This window comes from Mesocricetus auratus, unplaced genomic scaffold (genome assembly GCF_017639785.1).
Source record: "Mesocricetus auratus isolate SY011 unplaced genomic scaffold, BCM_Maur_2.0 Super-Scaffold_6731, whole genome shotgun sequence".
Classification (NCBI taxonomy): Eukaryota; Metazoa; Chordata; class Mammalia; order Rodentia; family Cricetidae; genus Mesocricetus; species Mesocricetus auratus.
The window spans coordinates 899,530-926,015 of NW_024429185.1; the positions used below are offsets into that span (position 1 = coordinate 899,530).

General features: G+C 45.5%; 1 protein-coding gene and 1 long non-coding RNA gene across 5 annotated transcripts; one reads left to right on the top strand and one right to left on the bottom strand.

The window, feature by feature from the left end:
• Nucleotides 1–9,385, top strand: LOC121139106 (zinc finger protein 709-like). 3 transcript variants are annotated; one of them, XM_040742017.1, is made up of 5 exons: nucleotides 9–134; nucleotides 3,873–3,964; nucleotides 4,753–4,879; nucleotides 5,075–5,135; nucleotides 6,327–9,385. In XM_040742017.1, the coding sequence occupies exons 2-5, from the start codon at nucleotides 3,908–3,910 to the stop codon at nucleotides 7,546–7,548; spliced, it is 1,467 nt and encodes a 488-aa protein (XP_040597951.1). In that variant the 5' UTR covers nucleotides 9–134; nucleotides 3,873–3,907; the 3' UTR covers nucleotides 7,549–9,385. The 3 variants fall into 3 exon arrangements, with proteins under 3 accessions (XP_040597953.1, XP_040597951.1, XP_040597954.1); XM_040742019.1 differs by lacking the exon at nucleotides 3,873–3,964 and having other exon boundaries at nucleotides 1–134; XM_040742020.1 differs by lacking the exons at nucleotides 9–134; nucleotides 6,327–9,385 and having other exon boundaries at nucleotides 1,401–3,964; nucleotides 5,075–5,139.
• On the bottom strand, nucleotides 4,144–23,138 carry LOC121139107. 2 transcript variants are annotated; one of them, XR_005875942.1, is made up of 2 exons: nucleotides 22,957–23,138; nucleotides 4,144–4,956 (listed from the first exon to the last, which is right to left on the bottom strand). It is a non-coding gene; the product is annotated as an uncharacterized LOC121139107 (long non-coding RNA). The 2 variants fall into 2 exon arrangements; XR_005875943.1 differs by lacking the exon at nucleotides 22,957–23,138 and adding an exon at nucleotides 5,778–6,331.
• Between the last annotated feature and the right edge of the window lie 3,348 nt (nucleotides 23,139–26,486).

Consider the following 26,486-nt stretch of genomic DNA (forward strand, 5'->3'; position numbering starts at 1 on the left):
CTTCCGGCAGTACCGCTGTGCGTTCGGTCCAGCGGCCGGGGGAGGCGCCGGGCGTCCGCGGCTTTTCCTGTGAGCTGCGCTGCCCTGAGCTGCGCTGCCCGGAGCTGCGCGGGGAGCTCGGCAGCCGCGCCATGGTGAGCGCGGGGCCGGGGTCCCCAGACGGCGAGGAGCGGTCGGCTGAGCCGCGGGAGCCGGCGCGCCGGGCCCTCCCCGGCGGGCGTGGGGTGGGACCCGCATCCTGGAAAGCCGGGCTGCGCGCTGAGGTTAGAGTTGAAGAAGCAGGGTCGCCCGCGCCGGCCAGGGACCGGGAGGGCTGGGGAGCGAGTGGGCGCGGCCGCTGGCTCCGGGAGGCGCCTCCCCGAGTCCGTGAGCGACACCGCTCCCCGCGGCGCTCTCACCTGCTGAAATCTGCCTTCGTTATTGGTGTGTGTGCCCTGTGGGCGTGCGCGGTGACACAGGCGTGAGGTCACTGGACAACTCTTTGAAATGATTGCTCTCCGTCCATGGTTCGCGGACCAGCTGTATCACCGAGCCTAGTACAGTTTATTTTTCTCATATATATATATATATATATATATATATATATATATATATATATATATATATATATATATATATATCCCCTTCCTCCCGATCTCAGGATTGAATGCAACGGCTTGTGCATAGCATGCTGGCTAAGTGCTTAGGCCCATCTGCACCCTCATCCTACCTTAATGATAATTGCTTTGAACTTAGTGTTGAACTGTGAACGTGAGTCTCTGCTTTGCTCTTTCCCAGGGCTGTACCTGTATTCTAACTTCCTTGCAATTCCATGAATTTCCGAAGCACTTAAACTAAGGTTCTTGCTGGCCTTGCATCCCAGCATTCCCGAGACTGAAGCAGGTAGATCTCCGAGTTCCAGGTCAGCCTTGTGTACGTAGTTGTAACACGAGTAAATAAAAGACCCAGAGACCGACACTGGGGTTCAAGCTGAAGATCAGGGAAGCAAAGCCACTAGCTCTCACCTCCACCTCAGGCTGAATGGGCTGATCCTCCCACACACAGGCTCTTAACCAAGTCTCAAACTGCTGCATCTCCTCAGCGTGGCTGGAGATCCAATGCCTCCTACTGACTGCTCCCTCCTGTCTTTTATACCCCTCTAGTGCTGGGACTAAAGGTGTGAGCTAGAACTCTCTTTTAGACTGATTCAATCTTGTGTAGATCTGGGTGGCCTTGGACTCACAGAGATCTGTCCACCTCTTAATCCTGAGTCCTAGGATTAAAGGTTTGTGAACCACCACCTCCTAGCTTCTGACTGCTGGAATTAAAGGTGTGTGTCACCACTGCCTGATCTCTGTAGCTTGAGGCTGACTTTGCTTTTCTGAATATTCAGACAAGCTTTAATAAATCATAAATAATATATCACTACACATAGTGAGTTCCAGGCAAGTCAAGACTACATAGTGAGGACCTGTCTCAAAAGCAACAAAACAGAACACTTAGATTCAGCAGGATCCCTCAGTGGATGGGGGTCTTGCTGCCAAGCCTTAAGACCTGGGATTAATCTTTGGAAGCCACACGGTAAGAGAATCAAAATCATAGGTGTTCCTTTCACCTCCATGCACCGTGGCGAAAGCATGCCCACACATGCGCACATGGAGAAATCTTTTTTTAAAAATCAGATTTTTGTTTTGTTTTGGTTTTTCGAGACAGGTTTTCCCTGTAGCTTTGGAGGCTGTCCTGGAACTCAAGTAGACCAGGCTGGCCTCGAACTCACAGAGATCCGCCTGCCTCTGCCTCCCCAGTGCTGGGATTAAAAGTGTGCACCGCCAACGCCCTGCTCAGAGGATTCTTGTCAACCCTGCTGCCACCTGTACCCTGAAATCTTCATCTTGGCTGCTCCCCTTTAGGCAGAGTGCTCTTAGGGCATGTTTTATGTGATGCATTTTCAACTCCTTTAAGCAAAGTCCCATTTCAAAATGTTTTGAAGTCCAGCATACGTCAATTTGTCATAGGGATGATGTTAAGAACACCCTCAGGTAAGGTGCACACATTTAATCTCAGCACTCAGGAGGCAGAGGCAGGCGGATCTCTGAGTTCAAGACCAGCCTGATCTACAGAGCGAGTTCCAGGACAGCCAGGGCTGTTACACAGAGAAACCCTGTCTCAAAAGACCAAAATAAAAGTAAAAGAAAGAACAACGAACCATTCCCTTTGTGGAAATCAAATAATTTGTTTTATTTTCAATATGCAAGCTAAACTTAAACTAGAGACTCCCCTCAATCACCTGCTTTCTGGAGCTAGTGTGTGCTACCATATGTGGCATATGTAGACCCAGTGTGTGCTACTATATGTGGCATATGTAGACCTAGTGTGTGCCACCACATGTGGCATATGTAGACCTAGTGTGTGCCACCATATGTGGCATATGTAGGGACTTACAATTCTCATTCTGGGAAAGAGTGGCATGTCAAAGTCGGTCATTGTCTAGCTCTGGCTGGCTTGGAATTCACCATGTAGACCAGGCTGGCCTCAAATTCACAAGAGATCTGCCTGCCTCTGCCTTCCTACCCCAGGGGTTAAAAGTGTACACCACCAAGCCCAGCCTAGATGGCTTTCATCCATAACTTTTTTGGTTGTTGTTATGCTTCTTACCTAAGTGCCTAGTTTTTGTTGATGATCTCAATGTGAGGAGTCATTTACTTGACTGTTTTTACTGTGTCATCATTATCAGGGAAGTGAAACCATTTCTAACCCAGTAGTTTTTCATCTCCATATACATATTATGCACACATGTGTATTCATATTGCTTATTCCTTTGTAAAGCATGTATTAATTTTATTATTTATATGTGTATGTGCCAGAGGAGGCCATACATGTGTCATGTGTGTTTGTTATTTACGTGTATGAATATGTGTCTGTGTATGTACTCAAGGAGTCCAGAAAGGTGTCATGTATATGTGTGTTTATGTATGTGCTCCAAGAGGTGCCATCTGTATGTGTATGTTTTTTATGTGTGTGTATGTGCTCAGAGAGGTGTCATGTTATGTTATTTGTGAGTGCGTGTGTGTGTGTGTGTGTGTGTGTGTGTGCGCGCACGCGCGTGTGTTTAAGGTGGTCAAAGAGGTGTCCGCTCCCTAAAAGTGGAGCTCCAGGCAGTTGCGATCTGCCTGTTGTGGGTGCTAGGAATTGAACTCAGGTCCTCTGCAAGAACAATGTGAGGTATTTCCTCTAGCCGTCTTGGAAGTTCTTTTGTGTTGCATATATTCTTGATTTCTCTGTCAATCTAATTTGTAGGATTCAAATTCCCTAGTTTTGATGTCTGAAATTATTAGTTCCTTTATGGTTTTTCTTTTCACCTTAAAATATATCTCTTTGTGTAAGTTCACATTTTTCTCATGAAGGGACAACACTCAAAAAATAAACTTAGAAGGCTCAGGAATCTCCTAACACAAGACTCATAGTACCTTATGTACACATCCACAGTGACAGGGACATAGACACTAACAAATGCTAAACAGCATGAATAGCTCAGAATTTCCCTGGTACGGAAAACTCACCATAGACAGCTTTAGGGGGTCCTTCTCCATACTGAGGTGAACTTCACTCACTCCTGTAAGTAACTGCAGTAAACCCATTGCTAAACCGGACTTGGGTACTTTCATGTCATTGTTGCCCAGTGTGGGGTAAGAAGACACTTATTAACATTTCATGAAAGTCCCATGAGGTCTGGGAAGCAAATATATACCAGCTATGTGTACTTGCCACATCCAAGGCAGAGGTAATGGAGAGTGCAGGATCTATTGCTGGCCCTCACAACATGGACTGTCGGTTGAAAAGGCGTGAATAGATGTTCCTGTTCATTTGAATGTTACTTGTGTCAACATCCTAAGCTGCAGCATCCCACTTAGAACAGAGGACTTCCATCATGACAGTGAATCCCACTGAAGTTATCTCTGGTAGTCCGGCTAGAGGTGACTTGGAGGTAAGGATCACCAACACTGGCTATGGGTTGATCATGTGGAGTAATCTGGAAAAATAAAGGCCTGACCAGCCGTGATAATCTTAAGATCAGAAGTCCACATCTGGTATAGTGTGCAGTTCACATCATTCTGTTGAGATGTAAATTTAAGAGTGTAATTTGACTGTGCCATAAGATAGACATTAAACGTTTATCCTGAGTGATTTATTTATCATTTGTATTCATGCATTTTCAACCAAGACATTAAGATTGCTTCCACTATCAAATTTTAGCATTGAGGCTGGGGAAATTACTCAGGCTAAGAGAACCGAATGTTCTTGCAGAGGATGTGCTGGGTTTAGTGCCAAACATCCACATGGTGGCTGAAACTGTCCATAACTCCAGGTCCAGGGGTTGTGATGCTTCTTCCAACCTCTGTGGACCTCGACACACACATACGTACATACAGTCAGGCATACGCACATATACATAAAGTTAAAAGATACATTTTTAATGTAAGCATTGCTACCAGGAATTTCTAAGGACAAGCAGACGCTCACATACTAGTGTCACCGCTGTTCTATCGGGTGGGAGGGCTCTGAGACAGGAAGTGGAAGTTCCCTGTAGAAAGAGGACCGGGGCAGAGCAGCAGCACGTCCTGTGCCTGGGCCCAGTCATGAGAGGGTGCTGCTGCAGGGCTGCTTCCTTCCACATCCTCAGTGTTTGCAAGACAGCGTCTGTGTCATGGGACAGATGTGTGGACCCCACAGTGTGGAATGAACCTCTTGTCAATTGATGTGTGCAATGTTTAGGCCTCAGTGAGCTTTGAGGACGTGGCTGTGCACTTCACCCAGGAAGAGTGGGCTCTGCTGGATCCTTCCCAGAAGAGTCTGTACAGAGATGTGATGCTGGAGACCTGCCGGAACCTCGCTGCCATAGGTGAGGACATCATCTTAGCGTCGCTGTAGGTTAGGGAGCAAGTGTCTCTTGGCATCGATGCTCTGCTGGGGTTTGGACTGTTGAAAGGCATATTATATTAAATATATCAGACAGGGTTTCAATGTTAACCAAAGCAAGAAACTAATTTTTTAGTAATTTCTAACTTATCCTAAATCTTCTGGGGCTATGTTTTAGGATACAAATGGGAAGGCCAGAACATTGAAGACCGTTATAAAAGTCCTGGGAGAAATCTAAGGTAATGTGCATGCAGAAGGGATCCTTTTTAAAGGTGTAAAAGTGTATTGAGAGGAGACAGGCTTCCCTTGCCCAGGCTTTCCTCCTAGCTGCTAGTTTGCTACTCAGCTTTTCTGGCTTTGTCTTGGCATGGTGTGGATGGTATACCCATCCTCTTCATAATGAATTTGAGTGCTTTCTTATCCTTGGAGACCTTAAACTGGTCCATGAATCACTGCTCATAGGACACAAAGCCACACCTCTTCTGATCGGGTCACACATGAGCTCGGTGTGTTTGGAGCCAGCTGTACGTCAGCTTGCTCATGTTATTAATAAGTTTGTGGCCCGTGGCTCCTGAGTCCTAGTAGCTTAGAGGTGGAGAAGGAATAAAGAAAGAACAAACATATAATGAAGTTGGGATCAGATGGGATTCTCTAACTGCTACTGCTGCAGCCTGGAACCTCACATCTCTTACAGCACAGGGAGTAGATCTCTGTAGGTGGATGGTCTTAGGCTGTAATGCCCGGGAGGAGGAAGCTGTAATCACTAGTCTTTACACACACATTGATCAGTTGTTCATAAACAGTCAGACTCAAGCTCCCAAAGAAAGCTTTGCCTTCCCTTTTAAGTGTGGGCCATATGAATAATGGCTTTGCCAGTTTACCTTGGGCCAATTAGTCTTGGAGTCCTCAACAGGCCATACCAATCTCAAAATACACATTTGCTCGGCATTTCACTGATTTGGGGCTTCTCCACTCCCTACCCATGGCCACAGGGTTTGAAGAATTCTGTTGTTCTTCAGTGATGACCACGACAGGAAGTCTTTAAAGGAATTTGGATATACTACAAAGATTTGCAGATAAACAAACTAAGCATATAGGCACAATGTGAATTTTTCATTTGAATATTTTTACCAAAATTACAGTTAATAGGCACTAAAATGGGAGCATGCTGATTAATGTTAACAAAGTGTTTCACGTGGAAACATTGTATGAACTTGAACTAATGGATATCACTGTTTTGGTCAAAGCTCTGTGAGAGTCTGCATGTAGAATACCAGTCCATTCAGTCTCTGGCCACTCAGATCTGGCAAATGCATAAACCTCGTCTGATCTTTGGAACTGTGTATAAACTAGACCTAATAAGCAGTCAGTAGTAAAACAACTATTATTTAATTGCTTCTCTTTTGTTGTAATTTCTGTTTTCTTTACAGAAGTTACATGTTACAGACCTTCTGTGAGGATGAAGGTGGTGATCAACGTAGAGAAAGCTTGACTTGGAAACCAGATCTCAGTGTGAGCATGAGAAGTTCCACTGGCCTAACACCATGTGATCACAGCGTGTGTGGGAAGATGTCCTGGTATCGTTCATCCTCTAGTAGACATGCCACAAAATACAATCCACATGAGCATGAAAACTATGTGACTAAGCAGTGTAACTCTGACTCTCTGATGAGCTTCCAAAGGTACATGAGAACCCATGTTGTGAATGCGCCGTGTGAATGTGAGATATGTTTAAAATATTTTGGTTTTCCAAACACACTGGGAAGGCATCAGGACACAGATAGTGGAAAAAGTCTGTATCAATACAAGGAATGTGGAAAGACCTCTATTAATATTAGTTCACCATGCACACATGGAGGAACTCATGCTGTAGGAAAACGCTATGAATGTAATCAGTGTGGTAAAGCTCTGAGTTCTTACAGTTCACTTAGAAGACATGAGAGAATTCACACTGAGAAAAAACCCTATAAATGCAACCAATGTGGGAAAGCCTTTCGATACCACAGTTACCTTCACTTACATGAAAGAATTCATACTGGTGAGAAACCCTATGAATGCAAACGATGTGGGAAAGCGTTTATATTTCCTGGTGCCTTGCAGGTACATGAAAAAATTCATACTGGAGAAAAACGTCATGAGTGTAAACGATGTGGCAAAGCCTTTAGACGTCATAGTGATCTTCAAGTACATGAAAAGATTCATACTGGAGAAAAACCCTATGTGTGCAAACAGTGTGGTAGAGCTTTTAGACTTAACAGTCATCGGCAGAGACACGAACAAACCCATACTGAAGACAGACCCTTTATATGCAAACAGTGCGGCCGATCTTTTGAATGTTGCAGTAATCTTGAGTTACATGAAAAAATCCATACTGGAGACAGGCCCTTTGTATGTACAGAATGTGGCAAAGCTTTTGGATGTTACAGCAATCTACAATTACATGAAAAAATCCATACTGGAGACAGACCCTTTGTATGTACAGAATGTGGCAAAGCCTTTATATGTCATGGTCATCTTCAGAGGCATGAAACAACCCATACTGGAGAAAAACCCTATGGATGTAAACAGTGTGGGAAAGCCTTCAGTCGTAACAGTCATCTTCAAAGACATGAAAGAACTCACAAGCAAATGTCTACATACCCCAGAAAATGATTCCACCAAAGCCCAGCTAGGCAAACCAATGGCTGTGTTAGGATTACGTCTAGGAACATGGATAACTTATGGACAACTGCATCTTCAAAATGCTACTCCAGCTACTACTCTGGAGAACTGTGCAAAGTTTTACAAGCAGCTTAACTAACCAGAAAGTCTCCTCTCTCTGTAACTGTTTACTGCTTTTGTAACCTTGGAGAAAGTCCTAGTATATCTTTGAAGGCTTAGTTTTCTGTAATTTGTTAGTTGTTTACTTATCAAGTCAACAGCTCCCTCTTTCTTTTTCTTTCTTTTTTTTTTTTTTTTTTTTTTTTTGAGACAGGGTTTCTCTGTGTATCTCTGCCTTGGAACTCACTCTGTAGACCATTCTGGCCTCAAATTCACAGAGATCCGCCTGCCTCTGCCTCCCAAGTGCTGGGATTTAAGGCTGTGCCACCACCGCCCAGCTCCAGCCCCCTCTTGTTGGCAGTCTTTCTAGCTCTCACATTTTTTATGTTTTTGAGCCTTGGTGGGGTGGTGTAAACAGTGTCTGTGACCGAGCATTGCAGTCTATACCACAGAAGCCCTCACTTGCATTTTCACCAGTGGCTGTGGGCTACACAACACTAAGGTCTTACCATCCAGTTCTGGCATGGAACCAGGAGCAGTGACAGTAAACTTTGAGGTTTGTGATCTCAGGGGCCTCCTTGTCCAACAAGTACAGCAGGCTATGCCTGGCACTGGGGTCTTTATTTAGCAACCACTAGGAGTCCCCTCCCCATGCAGATACCTTCATTACTTAAACACTTTAGTTGCTATTTTAATAACCCACTAAAAACACACTCTGGCCGCAGTGGGTCTGTAAGTCAGGTGAATGCGACTGCAGCCGGCTGCTGTTACATGGGCTCTGTTCACTGGCATTAATGACTACTTTTGTCACTCACTCTTCTGTGGCACCTATACATACCTGAGTTGGGTGAGACCCCTTATGCATGGATGTGCTTATAAAAGGTCTGTGGCAGTTTCCACATGAGTGAGAACATATTCACATCTCTCACTGATAATCCCCTCATAGGATAAGATGACTTATGTGTGTCCTGTCATAGCATCTATCGAGGCCATGATGAAGAACATGGTGGCACCTTTTGCCTTGTGGCCAGGATGTTAAAAAAAAAAGACACCTGACTGTCTTCTACCTGCATGTGTTTCCTTCTTGCTGCTGGGTGTGGCTACTGCCACAGTCCTCCAGAGACATCTTCTGGCCTTGTAACATGAAGAGAATAGCAGTAGCTCTAAGAATTTTCTAGGCCTTGACTGCCAAAGAGACAGCTCAAGTATCCAGCTCCATACCCTGAACGGCTGCTGGACTGTCCATCATACACATGGCCATCACTGGGCTGCCCAGCCCCACTCTGTAAGCCGAATCCCCTTTCACTGCACACATACAGTCTCTTAGTCCGTTCTCCATAGGGTCCCTTGCTAAACCATCTGTGGTACAGGAAGGGCTGTAGAGAAACAGAATTGACAGCTGGTGATATGGTTCTTTTGGCACAATTGTGAGCTGCACGAACACCCGGGAGGGGCCTGTGGACCACATACTAAGCAGAAATAAATGCCTTCAGCGAAAACCAATTTTTAAGCGCTTGTTACAAAAGGACCTAAGTTTCAAACTGGTTTAGTTTTATTGAGAAATAAGTCTCTAGGACTGTTTAATATGTTTTCCCTGTGTTTTATGTATGGCTTGCTGTCATCACTGTAACATCAGTATTCTATTACAAGTAATATGTTTTCTAATTTTTATATTTAGATCTGCCTGCCTCTGTTTCCCAAGTGCTAGGATTAAAGATGTGTGCCACAATGCCTGCCTGTTTTATAATTTTTTAATTAAAAAGAAAATGGAAAAGCATAAATAAGCCATCAAGAATACCAAAATAGCCAGTTGTAGAAACAACTTTGGGGAGAGGGTAAAGGATATTAAAGAGAACATGTTTTTAGATAAAGTGTGAAGACGGGGCGTGATGGTAGAAATTCTAGTACAGCTATTGCCCTGGACAGCATTCATTGTCAAGCAGACACAGCGCCTGAGTTAGCTAGGGACAGACTCAACTGAGGCATTTCCTAAACCGGTGGCCTGCAGGCGTGTCAGTAGGAGATTGTCTTGATTGTTAATTGATGAAGCAGGTGTCCCTGAGTGCTAGTCCAGCACCAGCACCAGCCTGCCTTCGTGTCAGCAAGAAGCATCCTCGTGGCTCTTACTGCTCTTCATTGGCCAGAGGTTATCTGTGTAGAATATCAAAACTTGAAGGCCAAGTAAATGATCTCTACACACACACACACACACACAGTTTCTTTTAAGATGTGATGCTGTAACGATAAACGGCACACTTACTGAAAGTAAAAATAAGTATTTATTGTAGAAATTACTCACAAGAGACCAAACAAGTAACCCAGATGAGCCGAGTAGTTTTCCGCCGCCGAACTGGAAGCCGAAAGCCAGAAAAAGAGACCGAGACTTCCGTTGTTCAGTCTTTTATACCTTCCTCCGTAACGCCCCTAGCCATGCCCAAAAGTGGGCCTGGCTAGTGACGTAGTTCACCGCCTACGTCCATATACGTCTTTAGTCATGCCTAAAGTGGGTGTGGTTAGCGGTGTGGTAAACTGCCCTTTTATTACTTCATCTGTGTGTGCCTCTAGTAAGTCACATGGTTAATGGTGGCATTGTTTTCCTCCTACAAAGATGTTTTATCACGGCAACAAATATGAAAACTACCTTCTCAGTGTGGTATGAGATGGTTTTGCTCCTGGTGGTTTCTGGCTTCATGAGATGGACGATAGGTTATGCAACCAACACAAAACTTTGAGTGTCACTGGAAGGAGTACCAGTGTGGCCATCTCCTGTTTGGTATTTGGTGGCATGCCTTCCTATGAGTATGGACTAAAGAATGTATTACAGCAGAGTTTGGTGGTGCATGCCTTAATCTCAGCACTTGGGAGGCTGAGTTCTAAGAGATTGAGGTTGGCAAGGTTTATATAGTGAATTCCAGACAAACTATGGCCTGTCTCAAAAGAGCCAAAAATAAAACATTTATTTCAGTCCCTAAGCATATTTTTTATGAGGCACAATCTTAAGCAGGGTGTAGTATGGATTGGATGGTACTCTGCCTAGTTTTATGTCAACCTGACACAAGCTACAGTCATTTGGGAAGAGGGACCCTCAGTTGAAAAAAATGTCCCCATCAGATAAGGCAAACCTATAGGGCATTTTCCTTTTTTTTTTTTTTTAACATTTTTTAAAATTTTGAATAGCTTGTTTTACATGTCAATCCCAGTTCCCTCTCCCTCCCCTCCTCCCGCACCCCCTACCATCCCCCCCATCCTCCCACCCTATTGCCAATTCCTTCTGCATAGGGGATATCTAGAGTCTATCATTTAATTCAGGGTAGGGTCCAGGCACTTCCCTAAGAGTCCAGGCAGGGAGACCATCCCTCTTTGTGTTATGGACACACGATGTCTGTTAGTATTCGAGGGATAAACACTGGTCCACTGCTCAGGACCCCATAGGTAGCCCAGGCCTCCTCATTGACTCTCACATTCAGGGGGTCTGCATCGGTCCCATGCTGGCCTCCCAGCTGTTGGTCTGGGGTCCAAGAGCTCTCCCCTGTTCAGATCAGCTGTCTCTGCTGGTTTTGCCAGCCCATTCTTTGCCAATTTGCTCTTCGCTCCTCTCTGTCACTGGGTTCCTTGGGTTCTGTTCAGTATTTAACTGTGGGTGTCTGCCTCTGCTTCCATCAGTCTCTGGATGAAGGCTCCAGGATGGTTATAGACACTATCAGGAATAGGCATTCGAGGTGGTCTCTACACTATTGCTTAGCTTGCCAATTGGTGTCATCCATTTAGATCACTAGAGGTCACAATGGTGCCTGATCTGTCTTCTAACCTATGATTCCCTCTTCCCCCTATTCTACCCCCCCCAGTCGACCTTCCTGTTCCTCCACGTCCTACTCTCTCTTCCACTTCTCCCCCTCTCTATTTCCCAGATCCCCCTCCCCCCCAGCCCTGGCTGTGTTCCCCATCTGTTCAGAGGATCTTGCCTCATTTCTCTTCTCTCTCTTTTTTTTTTTTTTTTTTTTTTTTTTGGTTTTTCGAGACAGGGTTTCTCTGTGGCCTTGGAGGCTGTCCTGGAACTCACTTGGTAGTCCAGGCTGGTCTCCAACTCACAGAGATCCGCCTGCCTCTGCCTCCCGATCATTTCTCTTCTCTTGGGTACTGTGTATATCTTTTAGGTTCTTTCCTGTTTCCCAGATTCTCTGTCAGTGGAAGTGCAGACTGCCACTCTCCTGATCCATGTTTAAAATCCATATATGAGTGAGTACATACCATGTTTGTCTTTTTGTGACTGGGTTACCTACTTAGGATGGTTTCTTCCAGTGCTATCCATTTACCTGCGAATTTCAAGATTCCATTGTTTTTTTTCTGCTGAGTAATACTCCATTGTGTAAATGTACCACATTTTCTCTATCCACTCTTCAGTTGAGGGGCATCTAGGTTGCTTCCAGGTTCTGGCTATTACAAATAATGCTGTTATGAACATAGTGGAGCAGATGCATAGGGCATTTTCTTAATTAGCAATTGATGTGGGAGGGCCAAACCCATTGTGGGTGGAGCCACCCCTGGCCTGGTGGTCCTGGATGCCATAAGAAAGCAGAATGAACAAGCCATGGGGACCAAGCCAGTAAGCAGCACCCTCCATGGCCTCTGCATCAGCTCCTGCCCCCAGGTTCCTGTCTGGCTTCCTTCCATGATGGATTGTGATAAGAAAGCCCTTTATTCCCCAGTTGTGTTTTCCTTAAATTTGGCAGGATGCAAAGAAAAGAGTACAAACTGTATCTATGCTAAAAAGCTCATCCTAGGATCCAGAAAAGTAGATAACATGGAGAGAGACTGAAGAAGACAGCAAGGTAAAGGTGGGAAAGATAGGCCCTAGGCCTGGTCCTTAGTAACGAGAAAGGGTTCGTCCATGACTCACCACCACATGGGAACACTTTAAGTGGGCCAATACGACAGGGGTGTTCTGTCAAGTGTTGCATTGTTAAAGACTGCCATTTACTGCTTTTATTGTGTGAGTGTTTCGCCTGCATGTGTGTATGTGTGCTACATGCATACCTGATACCCATGGAGGCCAGAAGAGGGCATCAGATTCCCTGGAACTGGAGTTAAAGAGGATTGTGAACCACGATGTAGGCTGTGGGAACCGAACTCTGAACTTTTAAACAGTGGAGGAACTGGTCACATGATTTCCTGAAACTGGGATATGGGGACAGATGAGATCCGTCTGGGTGCTACAAAGGGGCAGAAACTACGTATCAACTGAAGGAAAAGGAGACAAATCTGCCCCCATTGGGCTGACTCTTGGCATCATTATGGACAGCTGAGGTCCCGATGAATATTAGGAACTAGCAGATAATAGAGGACACACAGGAGTTCAACCTAGAGACCCAGTGTTTGCTGGAGCTAGTGATGCTGTGATTACAGGGGGTTAAAAGACTGATCCAGTGTTTGCTGGAGCTAGTGACACTGTGATTAGTGACACTGTGATTACAGGGAGCTAAAAGACTGATCCAGCAGGGACCTCAGGGAAGGTATAGGGTTCTAGTTTTCTGCTGAAGCCCATGGTCACACAAGACCTTTATGATGGAAGTGCCAGCCTGTCTTTTTTTTTTTTTTTTTTTTTTTTTTTGGTTTTTCGAGACAGGGTTTCTCTGTGGCTTTGGAGGCTGTCCTGGAAATCACTTTGTAGACCAGGCTGGCCTCGAACTCACAGAGATCCGCCTGCCTCTGCCTCCCGAGTGCTGGGATTAAAGGCGTGCGCCACCAGCGCCCAGCGCCGGCCTACCTTAATAATAAACACCAGCAGGTACATGGTGTTAGTAAAATTCAAGAGAAAACAGCAGGGGAGCACACGAGGCCAACATGAGGGTCTGTGGGGGAGACTCCAAGACTGATGTGACAAGGCTGTGTCAAGACAGTTCCCAGGGGAAATGCAGCGAGCTCAATAATGTTCATGTGAGCTTCGGGAAGGCTTTAAAGGCAGAGCAATGGCTCAGAAAAGGAACAAAATAACACAAATGAAAAGGATAGAGCTTGACCTAAGTTTGAGCAGTTATTCCCAGAGTATACGACATAAAGTGTGCTTGGGTGGATATAGTCCACCCAGCCCAGAGCTGCTGAAAGGTACTGGGCACAGGTCTGGCCTCAGCCTGCCAAAATCAAGAAGTGTACTTCTATGATAGGCATCACAGGCTGGAGTGAAGCCACCGCAACCCATGCCTGCCCCAGACTGTCGTGAATGTGGAGACACATTCTGCATTATGAGATGACCATGACCTAGGGGCGAGGGGTGGAATGTCCTGGTTTGAATGAAAAATGTTCCCTTAGACTCCTGCTCCTCACTTGGGAGCAGAGCCGAGCTGAATGGCCAGCAGTACCAAGGCCAGAGTTTAGGCGTCTGCACCTGGCTGGGTCTGTGTCCTCTCTGTGCTCTCTGCAGTGGACATTGTGACCAGTTGTGTCTTAATGCTTCAGTGATGGGCTGGAGCCATTAAATGCAGTGAAATAGATCCTTTCCCTTAAGCTGCTTGGGGGTCTTTCTCACAGTAATGAGAGAAGACAGAAAAACATATTGTTTGCCCATTTGGAAAAGCCTATCACCCCTTCTCACCAATTTTCCAATTAGACTCCTAAACTCCTTCCTGTTGCTGGAGTTTCTTTCCAGTCTGGTCCCACAGCCGCTTTGCCCCAAATAAACATTAAACTGTTAGCCAATAGCTAGGGCTTCTTACTGGCTAACTCTGTCTTAATTATTAACCCCTAACTACTAATCTATGTGTTTCCACATGGCCTCATCTTACCAGAGAAAGCCTGGTGCATCCATCTTTCTGGTCTATGTGGCATCTCCTTGCAGCCTCCCTCTCTCTCCTTGCTCCTTCCTCTCATACCCCTGCATAGACTTCCTGCCTGGCTAGTAGCCAATCATTGTTGTATTCACCAGCCAATAAGAGAAACATATTTACAGAAGGACATCCCAACACCTCCCAACTCCCCAACCGGCAAGTGCAGCACACAGTGCTCAGCAGCAGCCTCATCCAGGTCAGCCTTGGTGAGTGGGGTTCACATAACATCATCCTGCAACCATGGTCCATTTGTTCATGGGGCCTCAGGGCTATGACAGAGACCAGTATGAACACCAGTATATGATCATACAAGTGGCAAATAGTCCTAATGAAAATATAGGATGAGGTACATTGGCCAAGTTTCTACCCACCATGAAAATTTCCCTTATTGTCCTTCAGGGTTGTCTCAGAAAGGGGGTGGAATGCTGCACCTGCCCATCTCTGGGTGACTCGTAAGCCAACAGAGCCACCTGAAAATAGCTCATAGTCTTTTCCTCCAAAAGCTGGAGCTCAAGTCTGCACTGGAAAGCCGAAGAGACTGGAATCTGAATGAGCGGTCATTTCAGAAGACTGCAGTCTGAATGAGCGGTCATTTCAGAAGACTGACTGGCCAGAGATGAGACTGAGCCCTGTCGACCAGGTGTTAAGCTGCTGCTTTCCCACACAGCTGGTCTCAGAATCCAGAGAAACTTAGTTCAGCTCCTCGTTCTGCCCTGTTTTCTTCTATGGCAAGAAGCGGCACAGCCTCTACCTAGTGTGTGGTTTCATGTCCTGGAGTCCTTGAAGGAACAGCTTCTGGACTATTCAGTAAGTCATTGAGAGAAAGGAGCTTCGTGGACAGAGCCCCCGTCTGAGACAGGGACACTCCCTAGCTTTGGTCGGGTATTTTTATGTGGGGATTTACCCTCTCCAGCTCTCCACTCCCTGTCTTCTTCCACTTGACAAGTAGTGATATGGCTGGGGGTGGTGACACATGCTTTATAGTACTTGGGAGGCAGAGGCAGGGAGACAGATGTTTTTTCAGTTTGGATTTCAAGAGGAAGCTTGTGAATATCCCCTAAAGGGGACACATTCTGTTCCTGATCTTTTATAGTAACCATCCTGGCAGGGATGGAAACACATTCCCTTCTACTGTTAGAAACAGTCATCCCCAGAAATTATTTTCCCAAAACTCTCATCGTTGGAAAAAGGAAATGGCTGTGTCAACAGAGAACTGCGTCCCTGGAAAAGAGGCTTTGCACACTTCTAATTTTAACAGCCCCCAGACCTTAGCACAACTGACTCCATGATGGAAGTGCTACTCAGGCCATAAAACTAAGCACACAGACAGCACCACCTGCCAAAACAAAAGCAGAGGCTAGTTCATCAAAGTGCATAGCCGTAGGGATGTCTCTAAATGGCTAGTCTTGTTTCTTGGCTTCTGTATTTCCCCTTCTGGCTAACTAACTGTATGCCTCTATTAGTAATTTGTATATGGAATGTTACCTTCATGTCATGGAACAGATGTGTGGATGCCACAGTGTGGAATGAACCTCTTGTCAATCGAGTGTGTGCAATGTTTAGGCCTCAGTGAGCTTTGAGGACGTGGCTGTGCACTTCACCCAGGAAGAGTGGGCTCTGCTGGATCCTTCCCAGAAGAGTCTGTACAGAGATGTGATGCTGGAGACCTGCCGGAACCTCGCTGGATTAACTAAGGGTACTGGCTGTCACTGATGTGACAGGTTATGGATAGTGTCAGTCACTCATGCCACTAGAGGAGAGTGTTTATTGGTACCAGAGCTCTTCTGTGATATAGAACATTGAAATGGAAGAGAGTGGTGAATAAATTGAGCCAAGTAATAGTTCACATTGAAACTACTAACTAATTTATGAGAACTTTTTAATCACTTATCATGTGGGACTATGTCTTAGGAAACAAATGGAAAGTGGAGAACGTTAAAGGCTCTCACAAAAATCCTGGAAAAGTCTAAGGTGGTTTTCATGCAGAAGGAATTTTAATGTGCTGTGAAAATTCTAAGAAAAAGCAAACAAAACAAATGAGCACAACTTAATTTTTTCATTCTTAGAATAATGTCACCACAACTACAACACCAAGCATGGATGCATCAGGTACTGTTTAGTGTTTGCAGAGCTGTCACTTAGAAACGGGGATAGCATCAAAGTGAGCAAATGTCACTTTCTGATCCCAGCTCTGTGGGAGCCGCACTGGAGCCGCCACCCAGGGTTCTAAGCGGAACATGTGCATGAAGTTCAAGCCATTCAAGTGTGAGAGAAGGCATGTGCTCTGCCGGATTTGGGGAGCAGTGGGTAGCCCATTCTGGTAAAGTAGTGAAGCAGCTTCTGGTTTTCCCAGGTTGGTGGGAATGCATAAAAAGCCCACAATGAGAAAAATCCCTGCCAATACCTGGGATGGCCAAAGACAGGAGCTTATTTATCCTTGTGTACATGGAGGAATTCAAGTTGTGGGGAAACGTTACAATGTAGTCAGTCAGCTAATAAAAGCTGATTCACTGGTGTCATTCAGACTGCTGAGCTGCATGACCAGCAGTGGCCATGTGAAATTTGATTATAAAACATGTGCTCCTTGGTCTTTTGAAGAGCTAAAAGCATTAAAAGCGCTATCTAGGATTTTTAGATGTAATTTTAGCTAATAGCCATTAGCGTTTCTTCAACAAATCATAAAAAGGGATCTTTAGGATAATGATCCTGAGCAACATGCTAATGTACTTGTCAGTTGTTATCAGTGTGGAACAAATAATCAACCTGCATTTTATTTAGTGGTTCAATTATTTCTATAAGCCCGTTACCTGTAAGTCGTTAAGTCCTGTTCTTCCAGCCACTTTCAAGTCTGCATCTTCTTGTAAATAAGGAGTTACAGCTTGCTGCAGAGACTATGGCATGCATAAGTTTCTATAGCATCACTTGTTGACTTAAAACCCCAGTTCATGATGAGTAGGAAGGAAGAACAGGTCATTGATAAGGAAGTAAATGATTAATTCTATGAGCTACCTGTTCCATAAACGAATAACTCACTCTGCCTCAGGTGCTGTGTTTCTTACAGAATTTAACAGACTCCAGAAAGCAACTCAAAGAACAAAGCCAAGTCTATAGTAGTGATAGGCAGATAAGAATATATCCAACTGGCCGGGCGGTGGTGACGCACGCCTTTAATCCCAGCACTCGGGAGGCAGAGGCAGGCGGATCTCTGTGAGTTTGAGGCCGGGCTGGACCGATAGCCTCCAAAACAATACAGAGAAACCCTGTCTCATAAAAACCAAAAAAAAAAAAAAAGAATATATCCAACTGTTGTGGCCAAAATTTTTTGTAAGTAATTCATTGTACATTGTTGGGGAAATTGTAGGCAGAAATTTGTGATGGTGAATTCGTTGTTGAGTAATAATGTGTTCTAGATAGTTGTGAGGTGACCGCTTTCCTGTTTTTTCCAGAGCTATGTTTAAATTTTGCCCTTTTAGTTTATTTGCCATGAAAGTTAAACACTCATTTCAGTACTGATTAGACAGGCAGAAGAGAATGTCATCCATAAAATTAATGATGAATACCTTAGGAAATTTAATCAACACTGGCTCAAGTGTTTTGTGTACATAATATTGTAATGGGGCTATTTTTCATCCTCTGTGGTAAAATTTTCCACTGCTGTCAGGTCATTGGCAAAGTAGAAAGAGAATACAAAGTGTAAAGGGATAGAGAAAAACCAGTCTTTAAGTCAAGTATAACAATGTAATGTCTTGAGGAATTGTTGGGGAAGTCTTATGTCAATAAAGCACTGTTGAGCCAATAGGGAACCAAGATAGGAGGGACTAGGAGTCCAGGAGGACTCTGGGAAGGAGAAACACAGGAGAGTTGAGAAGTAACGCCATGGGGTAGGAAGCCCGGAAACGTCTCCGGTAAGAGAAATACATAGATTAACAATTATGGGGTAATTACTTAAGTCAGAGCTAGCCAGGAAGAACAAGCAAGGCCAACAGCTTCATAATTAATATAGCCTCCTGTGTGTTTATTTGGGACTGATGCGGCTCTAGAACCAGGATGGCGGGAAGGCTTCTCTCAAGAAAAAGGCTTCCCTTTACAAGGAATGACAGCAGGAGCAGGGAGCCCTGACTAGAGGGTGTCCAATGTTTTCATAGTCAGTTATGCCCCTGAGATCATGGAAGAGTCAATTTTATGAATTACAAAAATAGGGAGTTCCAAGGAATCACTAAAGGTTCTATATGTCCTAATTGCAATTCTACTTGTACTAGAAGTTGAGCCTGTTTTAGCTTTCCCTTATGAAGGGGTCACTCGTAAATCAATGCTGGACCACTCCCACTGCTTGGGGGCTGGGGATGACTAAGAGCTAGGGCAGCCAAGCCATGCTGCTTATGAAGTGAGAGGACTGCCATCACGACTTTGCTTAGAAGCCAGAAACACTGACTCCCACACACTGTTTAAGAGAGGAAGAAAGCAGCAAAAGAGACTAAAGGAAAGAAGTGGGAATTAAACACCAACCTAGGATGCACATGACTTGGTGGAAATGTTTGGTGAGTAGCCTTTTCTGCTTGGGTGAAGATACCAGAAGCCTGAGAGGCTCGCAAAAGAGGTCAGTACGGAAGACAATCACAAAATCCCTTCAGTTTTCTTAAGAGAATTCATGCTATAAGTGAAGCGAAGCATCCAGCTCACTGCACAGGGCTTCCCAGCACACAGAGCAAGGACAGGGTCCACTTCCTTATGCTACACGTGGGTTTCTCTTTGGCTCTTCTATTAGTTACTATCCTGGTGCTGTGATAAAACATCATGGTCCAGGCATTCAGAGAAGAAAGAGTGTATTAGGGCTCCAGAGTGGTAAGAGTAGTGGCTACAGTCACTCAAAGGCAGCTTCAGGCAAGTGTGTGTTGTTCCGCAGCGTGAGGTACATTGTACTATGGAGGAGGAGACCTAAGGGGAACAGCACTTCCACGTTTGATGGCCAGAGCTGAGATAGCTCCCATGATGTGCCCAGTCAGGAAACAGAGAGAGAACATTCTCGAGCAGCCAGCTTCTGCCTTCTTCTGCTTTGCTTTCACCTGGAACTCAATCACATGGGAACCTTGGACCCAAGCTCACAGGATCACACTGCTGATATTCATGGTGAATACATGGCAATGTCCACACACACACTCAGTGGTGTTTTATGGGTGATTCTGAATTTCAGTCACACTGACAGTTGCTGAGGGATATTGCTGAGATTGCATTCCTAACTGGAAAAACCTGTTTCTAGTTGTGATGCGGCTCAGCCTTAGGACACCTTTGTGTTGTTGTTGAGATGTATTTATTTCTTATGCTCCTTCTCTCGTACGTTACGTCCCAACCGATCTCCATTTTCTGTTCTCCCAGTCCTCCTCTGTTTCCCCTCAGAAAAGAGCAGCCCTCACGGGACTATCAAGTGAACACGGCATAACAAGACGCAATAAGACTATGCACAAACCCTCATATCAAGGCTGGATGAGTCAAGCCAGTAGGCAGAAAGGGGTCCCAAAAACAGGCAAGGAAGTCAAAGACATTCCCCACTCCCGCTGTTAGCAGTCCCACAAGAACACCAAGCTACATGGCCACAGCAGATATGTAGAGAGTCTACCCCAGGCCCACGCAGGCTTCATGAATGCTGCCTCAGTCTCTGCCTGGCACACACCTTTAATCCAAGAGATTTCTAAACATGATTAAATAAAGTCAGCCACAGGTCAAGAGGCAAGACCTGCAACCAGTTAACAGGAAGTCAACATAGGATTATTAAGAAAAAAGGCCACAGTGAGTAAGAGGGAGTCAGAATGATGGGCAGAGAGACATGTGGGGGCGGGAAGGTAGGAGAGAGGAGAAGTCTCTGGGACCTGTGCTGAGGAGGAAGGTCAGCTGGGTGCCTGCTCTGCTCCTTCACCTAGCAGGCTTTCACCCCAGCATCTGGATTCCAAGTCTTTACTGGTAAAATTGAATGGTTAAGATTTTGTTAAAAAACAACAGACAGTGAAAAGAAGGAACATCATACATGTATGGTGCTGTGTCTTAAGGGATACATAAGATCACAACCCAGTAATATGGTTTCAGTAATCCCCCACGTCTGAGGGAAATGCCAAAGTATTCTATCCTGTTAGAATATATATGGAAATGCAAGCATCAACAGGCCAATCTCTCAGATGACCTTGACTCTCAAAATATGAGGGTACAAACATACCCACTGTAGAAATTCAGAAACATGGATGTTTAACAACTGCACACCAAACATAAGGAAACACCCTTTCCCTCTAACCCTGACCCTCCATGCACTCACACAGTGCTATCTCATGAGTCAAGGTAGCCATGGTACGGTGCCCGTGTGACAGGCACCCAGATCTCTGTGCAATGAGCTTCAGTCTGTGGGACAAGTGGGATCCACATGAAGATTATCTTAGAGGTGGAGGACTTGTGAAAATGAATTTGGTAATAAGTGAGGAAAGCTATGTTAATCAATAGACCATATGCTTTGTTATTTTCTCTTCTGCTTTCTGTAATGCTTCGTCTTAGTCAGTGTTCTATTGCTGTGAAGAGAAACCATAACCACACCAACTCTTACAAAGGAAAGCATTTAAATGGCTGACTTACCATTTCAGAAGCTTACTCCATTATCATCATGGTGGGAGAATAGCAGCATGCAGACAGACGTGGAGCTGGAGAAATAACTGAGAGTTCTACATTACATCTGCAGGCTGCAGGAAGAGAGAGACACTGGGACTACATTGGGATATTAAAGCCTAAACTTCCTCCCACAATGCCACACATCCTAATCCTTTCAAATAGCGTCACTCCCTGGTAACCAAGCATTCAAATCTATGAGCCTATGACATATATTCTTATTCAACCCACCACATTCAACTCCCTGTCCCCCATAGGCTTATAACCATATCATAATGAAAAATTGTATTCAGTCCAGCTTCAAAAGTCCCCATCCATAGTCTATCACAGACCCTGCCCTATTGAAAAGCTCAGAGTCTCTTCTGAGACTCATGCAATCTCTTACCTGTAATTCCCTGTAAAATCAAAATAAAAAGTAGGCGGGGCGCTGGTGGCGCACACCTTTAATCCCAGCACTCGGGAGGCAGAGGCAGGCGGATCTCTGTGAGTTCGAGGCCAGGCTGGACCGACAGCCTCCAAAACAATACAGAGAAACCCTGTCTCGAAAAACCAAAAAAAAAAAAAAAAAAAAAAAAAAAGTAGATCGGCTTTGTTGACTGCAGCACTCTTCTTCCTCTTGGACTAGTTCCACGTCGTGTGGCAGGTCTCCTTGGCAGGCGTCTCACAACATTGTGGGGTCTCCAAGGCAATCCAGGCTTCACTTTCACGTCTTTATCCAACGTCCTCTTTAGGCCCCCATGCAGGGACACCCTGGACACAGACCTGGCCCTACTAAGCTGCAGATGGAGATTCCACAACCCTTTCTTGTATCCTTGACTCCAAACCCAGAAACCTGCCAAGTCCTGCTGTTTGCCGGGGCTAGAACCTGGCCTCCTTGTTCAATTATGTATTCACCAGCTTTCTGTTGTTGATCATTCCCTCCATTGCGTAAGTGCTTAAACTTTTCTGTAATTAGTTTTTCACACTCTGGAGGCTTAGCTGAGTGGGGTCTTTAAACTTTTTCTCTCCTTGAGCACTGGACTTATCTGTATTAAATTTCCAGGCACTCCTTTTCTCCTCAACTATACATATTGTATTTTATCTTGCTCAGCTTCCTCCTATTCATTGTATGCATAAGAGTGGCCACTAATAACCTCATGTCATAGTCGATACTAAGCTGTCTTGAAATATCCTCTGGTCCTCAATTAATCCAAAAGTCCTCAATATAGACTCAAGCAGAATTTTTTTTTTGTTTGGACAAGGGCAGAAAGCAGCCACATTCTTCCTCAAAATATCATAGGAACAGTCTCTAGACCACTCACTAATGATCTTCCACCCTGAAACTTCTTGAGATGGAATACCACAGTGGCTTTCCTTAGTTTAAAAAGCCCAGAAATAGTGGTTACAAATACAGGAACAAGGCTGCCTGGTGACCTGGGTGTTCAGTTTTACATATTTACCTAGACTGTTGAATGCCTGTTTTCTCACAGAAACCCAGGCTGAAGACGGGGTGGTTCTTACCACAGCCACCATGGCAGTGGGTAAGAAGTACCGGTACTGGAGTCCTAACAGAAAACACCCAGCTCCCGTCAATGCCTGACATTGTCAAATCACCCTCAGCGCTGCTGCCATGCTCCTACTAGTATGGTCCATTAGGACCTGCTTTAAGTGTTCAATTGCATTCCAAGTTCAAAGTCCCAAAGACCACATTCCACAAGCAAGTGGCATGATCAGGCCTGCTACACCAATACCTGACTCCTGGTACCAACTTCAGTCTTAGTCAGTGTTCTATTGCTGTGAAGAGAAACCATAACCACACCAACTCTTACAAAGGAAAGCATTTAAATGGCTGACTTACCATTTCAGAAGCTTACTCCATTATCATCATGGTGGGAGAATAGCAGCATGCAGACAGACGTGGAGCTGGAGAAATAACTGAGAGTTCTACATTACATCTGCAGGCTGCAGGAAGAGAGAGATACTGGGACTGGCTTGGGTTTTTGAAGCCTAAACCCAACCCCAGTGACACACTTCCTCCAACAAGACCACACCTCCTAATCCTTTCAAAAAGTGCCACTCCCTGGTGACCAAGCATTCAAATCTATGCCATTCATTTTCTTTTAATTTGTATTTATTCTTCTCTCATACAATATAACCCAACCACAGTTTCCCCTCCCTCCACTCCTCCCAGTCTTCCCCACTTCCTCAGATCCACTCCCGACCTGAGCCTCTCCCCAGAAAAGAGGCCTCCCATGGATATCAACCAAACATGGCACAAGATACAAAAAAAAAAAAATCAGACACAAAACCTCACATCAAGGTTGAGTGAGGCAACTCATTAGGAGAAATAGGGTTCCAAGAGCATGGAAAGAGTCACCCACACCCCCACTGTCCGGAGCCCCCCAAAGCACCAAGCCAATGCAGAGGACCTAGCAGAAACCCACGCAGGTTCTGCAGCTGCTACTTCATCCTCTATGAGGTTCCTTTAACCCTGCTTATTTACTCCTCAGGCTGTGTCCTCCTGTATCCTCTACCCCTCTAGCTCCCACAATTCCCTTCTTTCCTGGCTCTCTAAGCTTCAAGGGGAGGGGCCTGATGGATGCCTCCTCTTGCTCCACCTAATGCTTGGCTGTGGGTCTTTGAATGCACTCGGCTTCAGGAGGCAGCATCTTTGTTGACAATGGGATGAGGCTCTAAACCATGAGTATAGCAGAACATCATTAGGAATCATTTCTTTCTTTTCTTGTCTTTGTTTGTTTGTTTTTTTCTTTGCAGTTGCCTTTGGTTCTACCCTAGGTCTGTGTCTATCCAGCCTCTGGTTCCTGGCAGTTTCGGGCATGGACTTCCTCAACTGGCATGGGACTGAAATTAGACCAGTTATGGGTTAACAACTCCCACAAGTTCTGCACTACCATTACCCCAGCATATCTTGCAGGCAGGGTAGATTGTAGGTTGAAGATTATGGGGCTAGGTTGGTGTCCCAGTTCCACCACTAAAATCCTTGCCTGGTTACAGAAGATGGCCAGTTCAGGCTCCATATCCTACATTACTAGGAGTCCTCACCAGGGTCAACCTCAGTAGATTCTAGAGTTTCCACCAAACTGCATTTCCACATGGCTCCCCAAATGGCCTCTGATTCCAGTCACCTCTCTCAGTACTCTCTCCCTCCAACCCTGCATCTGATTCTTCCTATTCCCACCCTCAGTCCTTTGGTAAAATCTATTTCCCCTTCCCAGGGAGACCCAAGTGTCCCATCCCTAGAACCTTCCTTGTTCCCTGGCCTCTCTGGGCTACGGACTGTAGTATGATTATCCTTTAATTTATAGCTAATATCTACTTACGAGTGAGTACATGCCATGTTTGTCTTTCTGTGTCTGTGTTACCTCACTCAGGATGATTTTTTCCCAATTCCATCCATTTGCCTGAAAATTTCATAGTGTCATTTTTCCCCAACATAGTTTTATTGGTTATTTGGGAATTTCACACAATACACCGTGATCACATTCATTCCCAGTCTTCCCAGGGCTAACCCCTACTCTTGTGCCCCCCCTCAAAAAAAAAGAAAAAAGAGAGGAAGGAAGGAAGGAAGGAAGGAAGGGAGGGAGGGAGGGAGGGAGGGAGGGAGGAAGGGAGGAAGGGAGGAAGGGAGGGAGGGAAGGGAATGAGGGAGGGAGGGAGGGAGGGAGGGAGGGAGGGAAGGAAGGAAGGAAGGAAGGAAGGAAGGAAGGAAGGAAGGAAGGAAGAAGGAAGAAGAAAGAAATTGCTGTGTCCAATTTGTGTTGCCCATATACTAACTGGAGCATGGTCAAACTCCCAGTGACATGACCCTTGAAGGAAACTGAGTCGTTCACCACCATAAGAAGCCATCAACTGTGAAGAATGACACTTCAGCATCCCTAACACAATTTTTAAGAGTTTTCTTAAGTGGTTTCCTGTCTACACTGTTTTTTATTTGGGGAGTGGTCACAGAAAGAATAGAAATGTGTGAGAGAGAGGGAGAGAGGGAGAGAGAGATTTACCAGCACCAGGTGCTTTGCTTTATGGAGATGTGAAGCATTAATCTAATTAATCAATAAAAAAATTGGAAGTCAAATTTCATGCTGAGAATTTGGAAGATCAGAGAACTCGGAGCGATGGCCAGATGTTTCCTTCCACTCTCCGTTCCTCAGTCCTAAGTGGCAAAATCCTGTCTATACCCCACCTTAGGAGGGAGACATGCAGGAAGCAACCAGCAGCTGCTCCTGGTTCTCTGATCTTCTACATTCTTACCCCAATATTTGACTCATCTGGCGCACAATGTGGGGCACAAATTCACGCAATAGTCGCTTGCCCGTGGTTCTGCAGCTGCCAACACCATGGGAGCTGCACATGGCTGGAACTACACCCGACAGAGTCACCACACTGCCAGCTGCCTTTCCCTTTCTTCCCGTCTACAACAGTCTCCAGCTGCCACCCAAAACCCCAGAGGCACCTGGGCTCCGAATGCCGCTGAACTTACCCATGCTACGCTGGCTCTGCCTTCAGGCAGCTCCCACCAAATGTGTTTCTTCAGCACGACCCCGTGTGCGTTTTTTCAGGCAGCAGGCTCTCTCTGCCCATGTTGCAGGCTTCCTCTAGATCCCACTCCTCATGCCTTGACAGTCTCTTGGGCTTTTACTGTTGATGCAACCACCACACTCTCAGCTCACAGCTACCTACACACTAGCATCTAAAGCTGTCCTCAGCCAGCTGTGCACCACCCATGTTCTCCACCCAGATGTGCTACACAGCTCACACTTCACCGTCATCTTCAACGGACTTAGTGAGACAATTGGAATTATTAAAATGGGGATTGTTTTTTTAAAGAGAAATGTTTTTCCTACATTAAAAAAAAATTGGAAACTCTGTAGATGTGAGAAAGGGAGGGGGAGAAGAGGAGGGAAGAGGAGGACACAGAAGAGCAGGAAGGTCGAGCCAGGGCAAGAGTAGAGGAGAGAAGGATGAGAGATACCATAATAGAGGGAGTCATTATAGGTTGGAGGAGAGATCTGGCACTAGTGAGATCTTCACAGACCTACAAGAATGACACCAACTGGCACTAAGGCTACCTTAAATGCCCTCCCCTGATAACGAGATTGATGACTACCTTGTATGCCATCCAAGAACCCTCATCCAGTGGCTGACGGAAGCAGAGGCAGACACCCACAGCTAAAAACCAAACTGAACTCATGGAAACCAGGTGCAAAGAGGAGTGATGAGCAAAGGAATCAAGACCAGGCTGGCGAAACCCACAGAGGCTGCTGAGCTAAACAAGGGGGAACGTATGGACCCCAGACTGATGACTGAGAGGCCAGCATGGGACTGACCCAGACACCCTCCCCCCAAGCTGGGTGTCAGAGAAGAGGCCTC

What these genes read in the sequence shown, in the direction of transcription:
- LOC121139106 (XM_040742017.1), top strand. Translation starts at nt 3,908, where the DNA reads ATGACAGTGAATCCCACTGAAGTTATCTCTGGTAGTCCGGCTAGAGGT. An exon ending in CGGCTAGAGGTGACTTGGAG is followed by an intron (nt 3,965 to 4,752) that starts GTAAGGATCACC and finishes TGCAATGTTTAG; the next exon opens with GCCTCAGTGAGCTTTGAGGA. An exon ending in CCGGAACCTCGCTGCCATAG is followed by an intron (nt 4,880 to 5,074) that starts GTGAGGACATCA and finishes GCTATGTTTTAG; the next exon opens with GATACAAATGGGAAGGCCAG.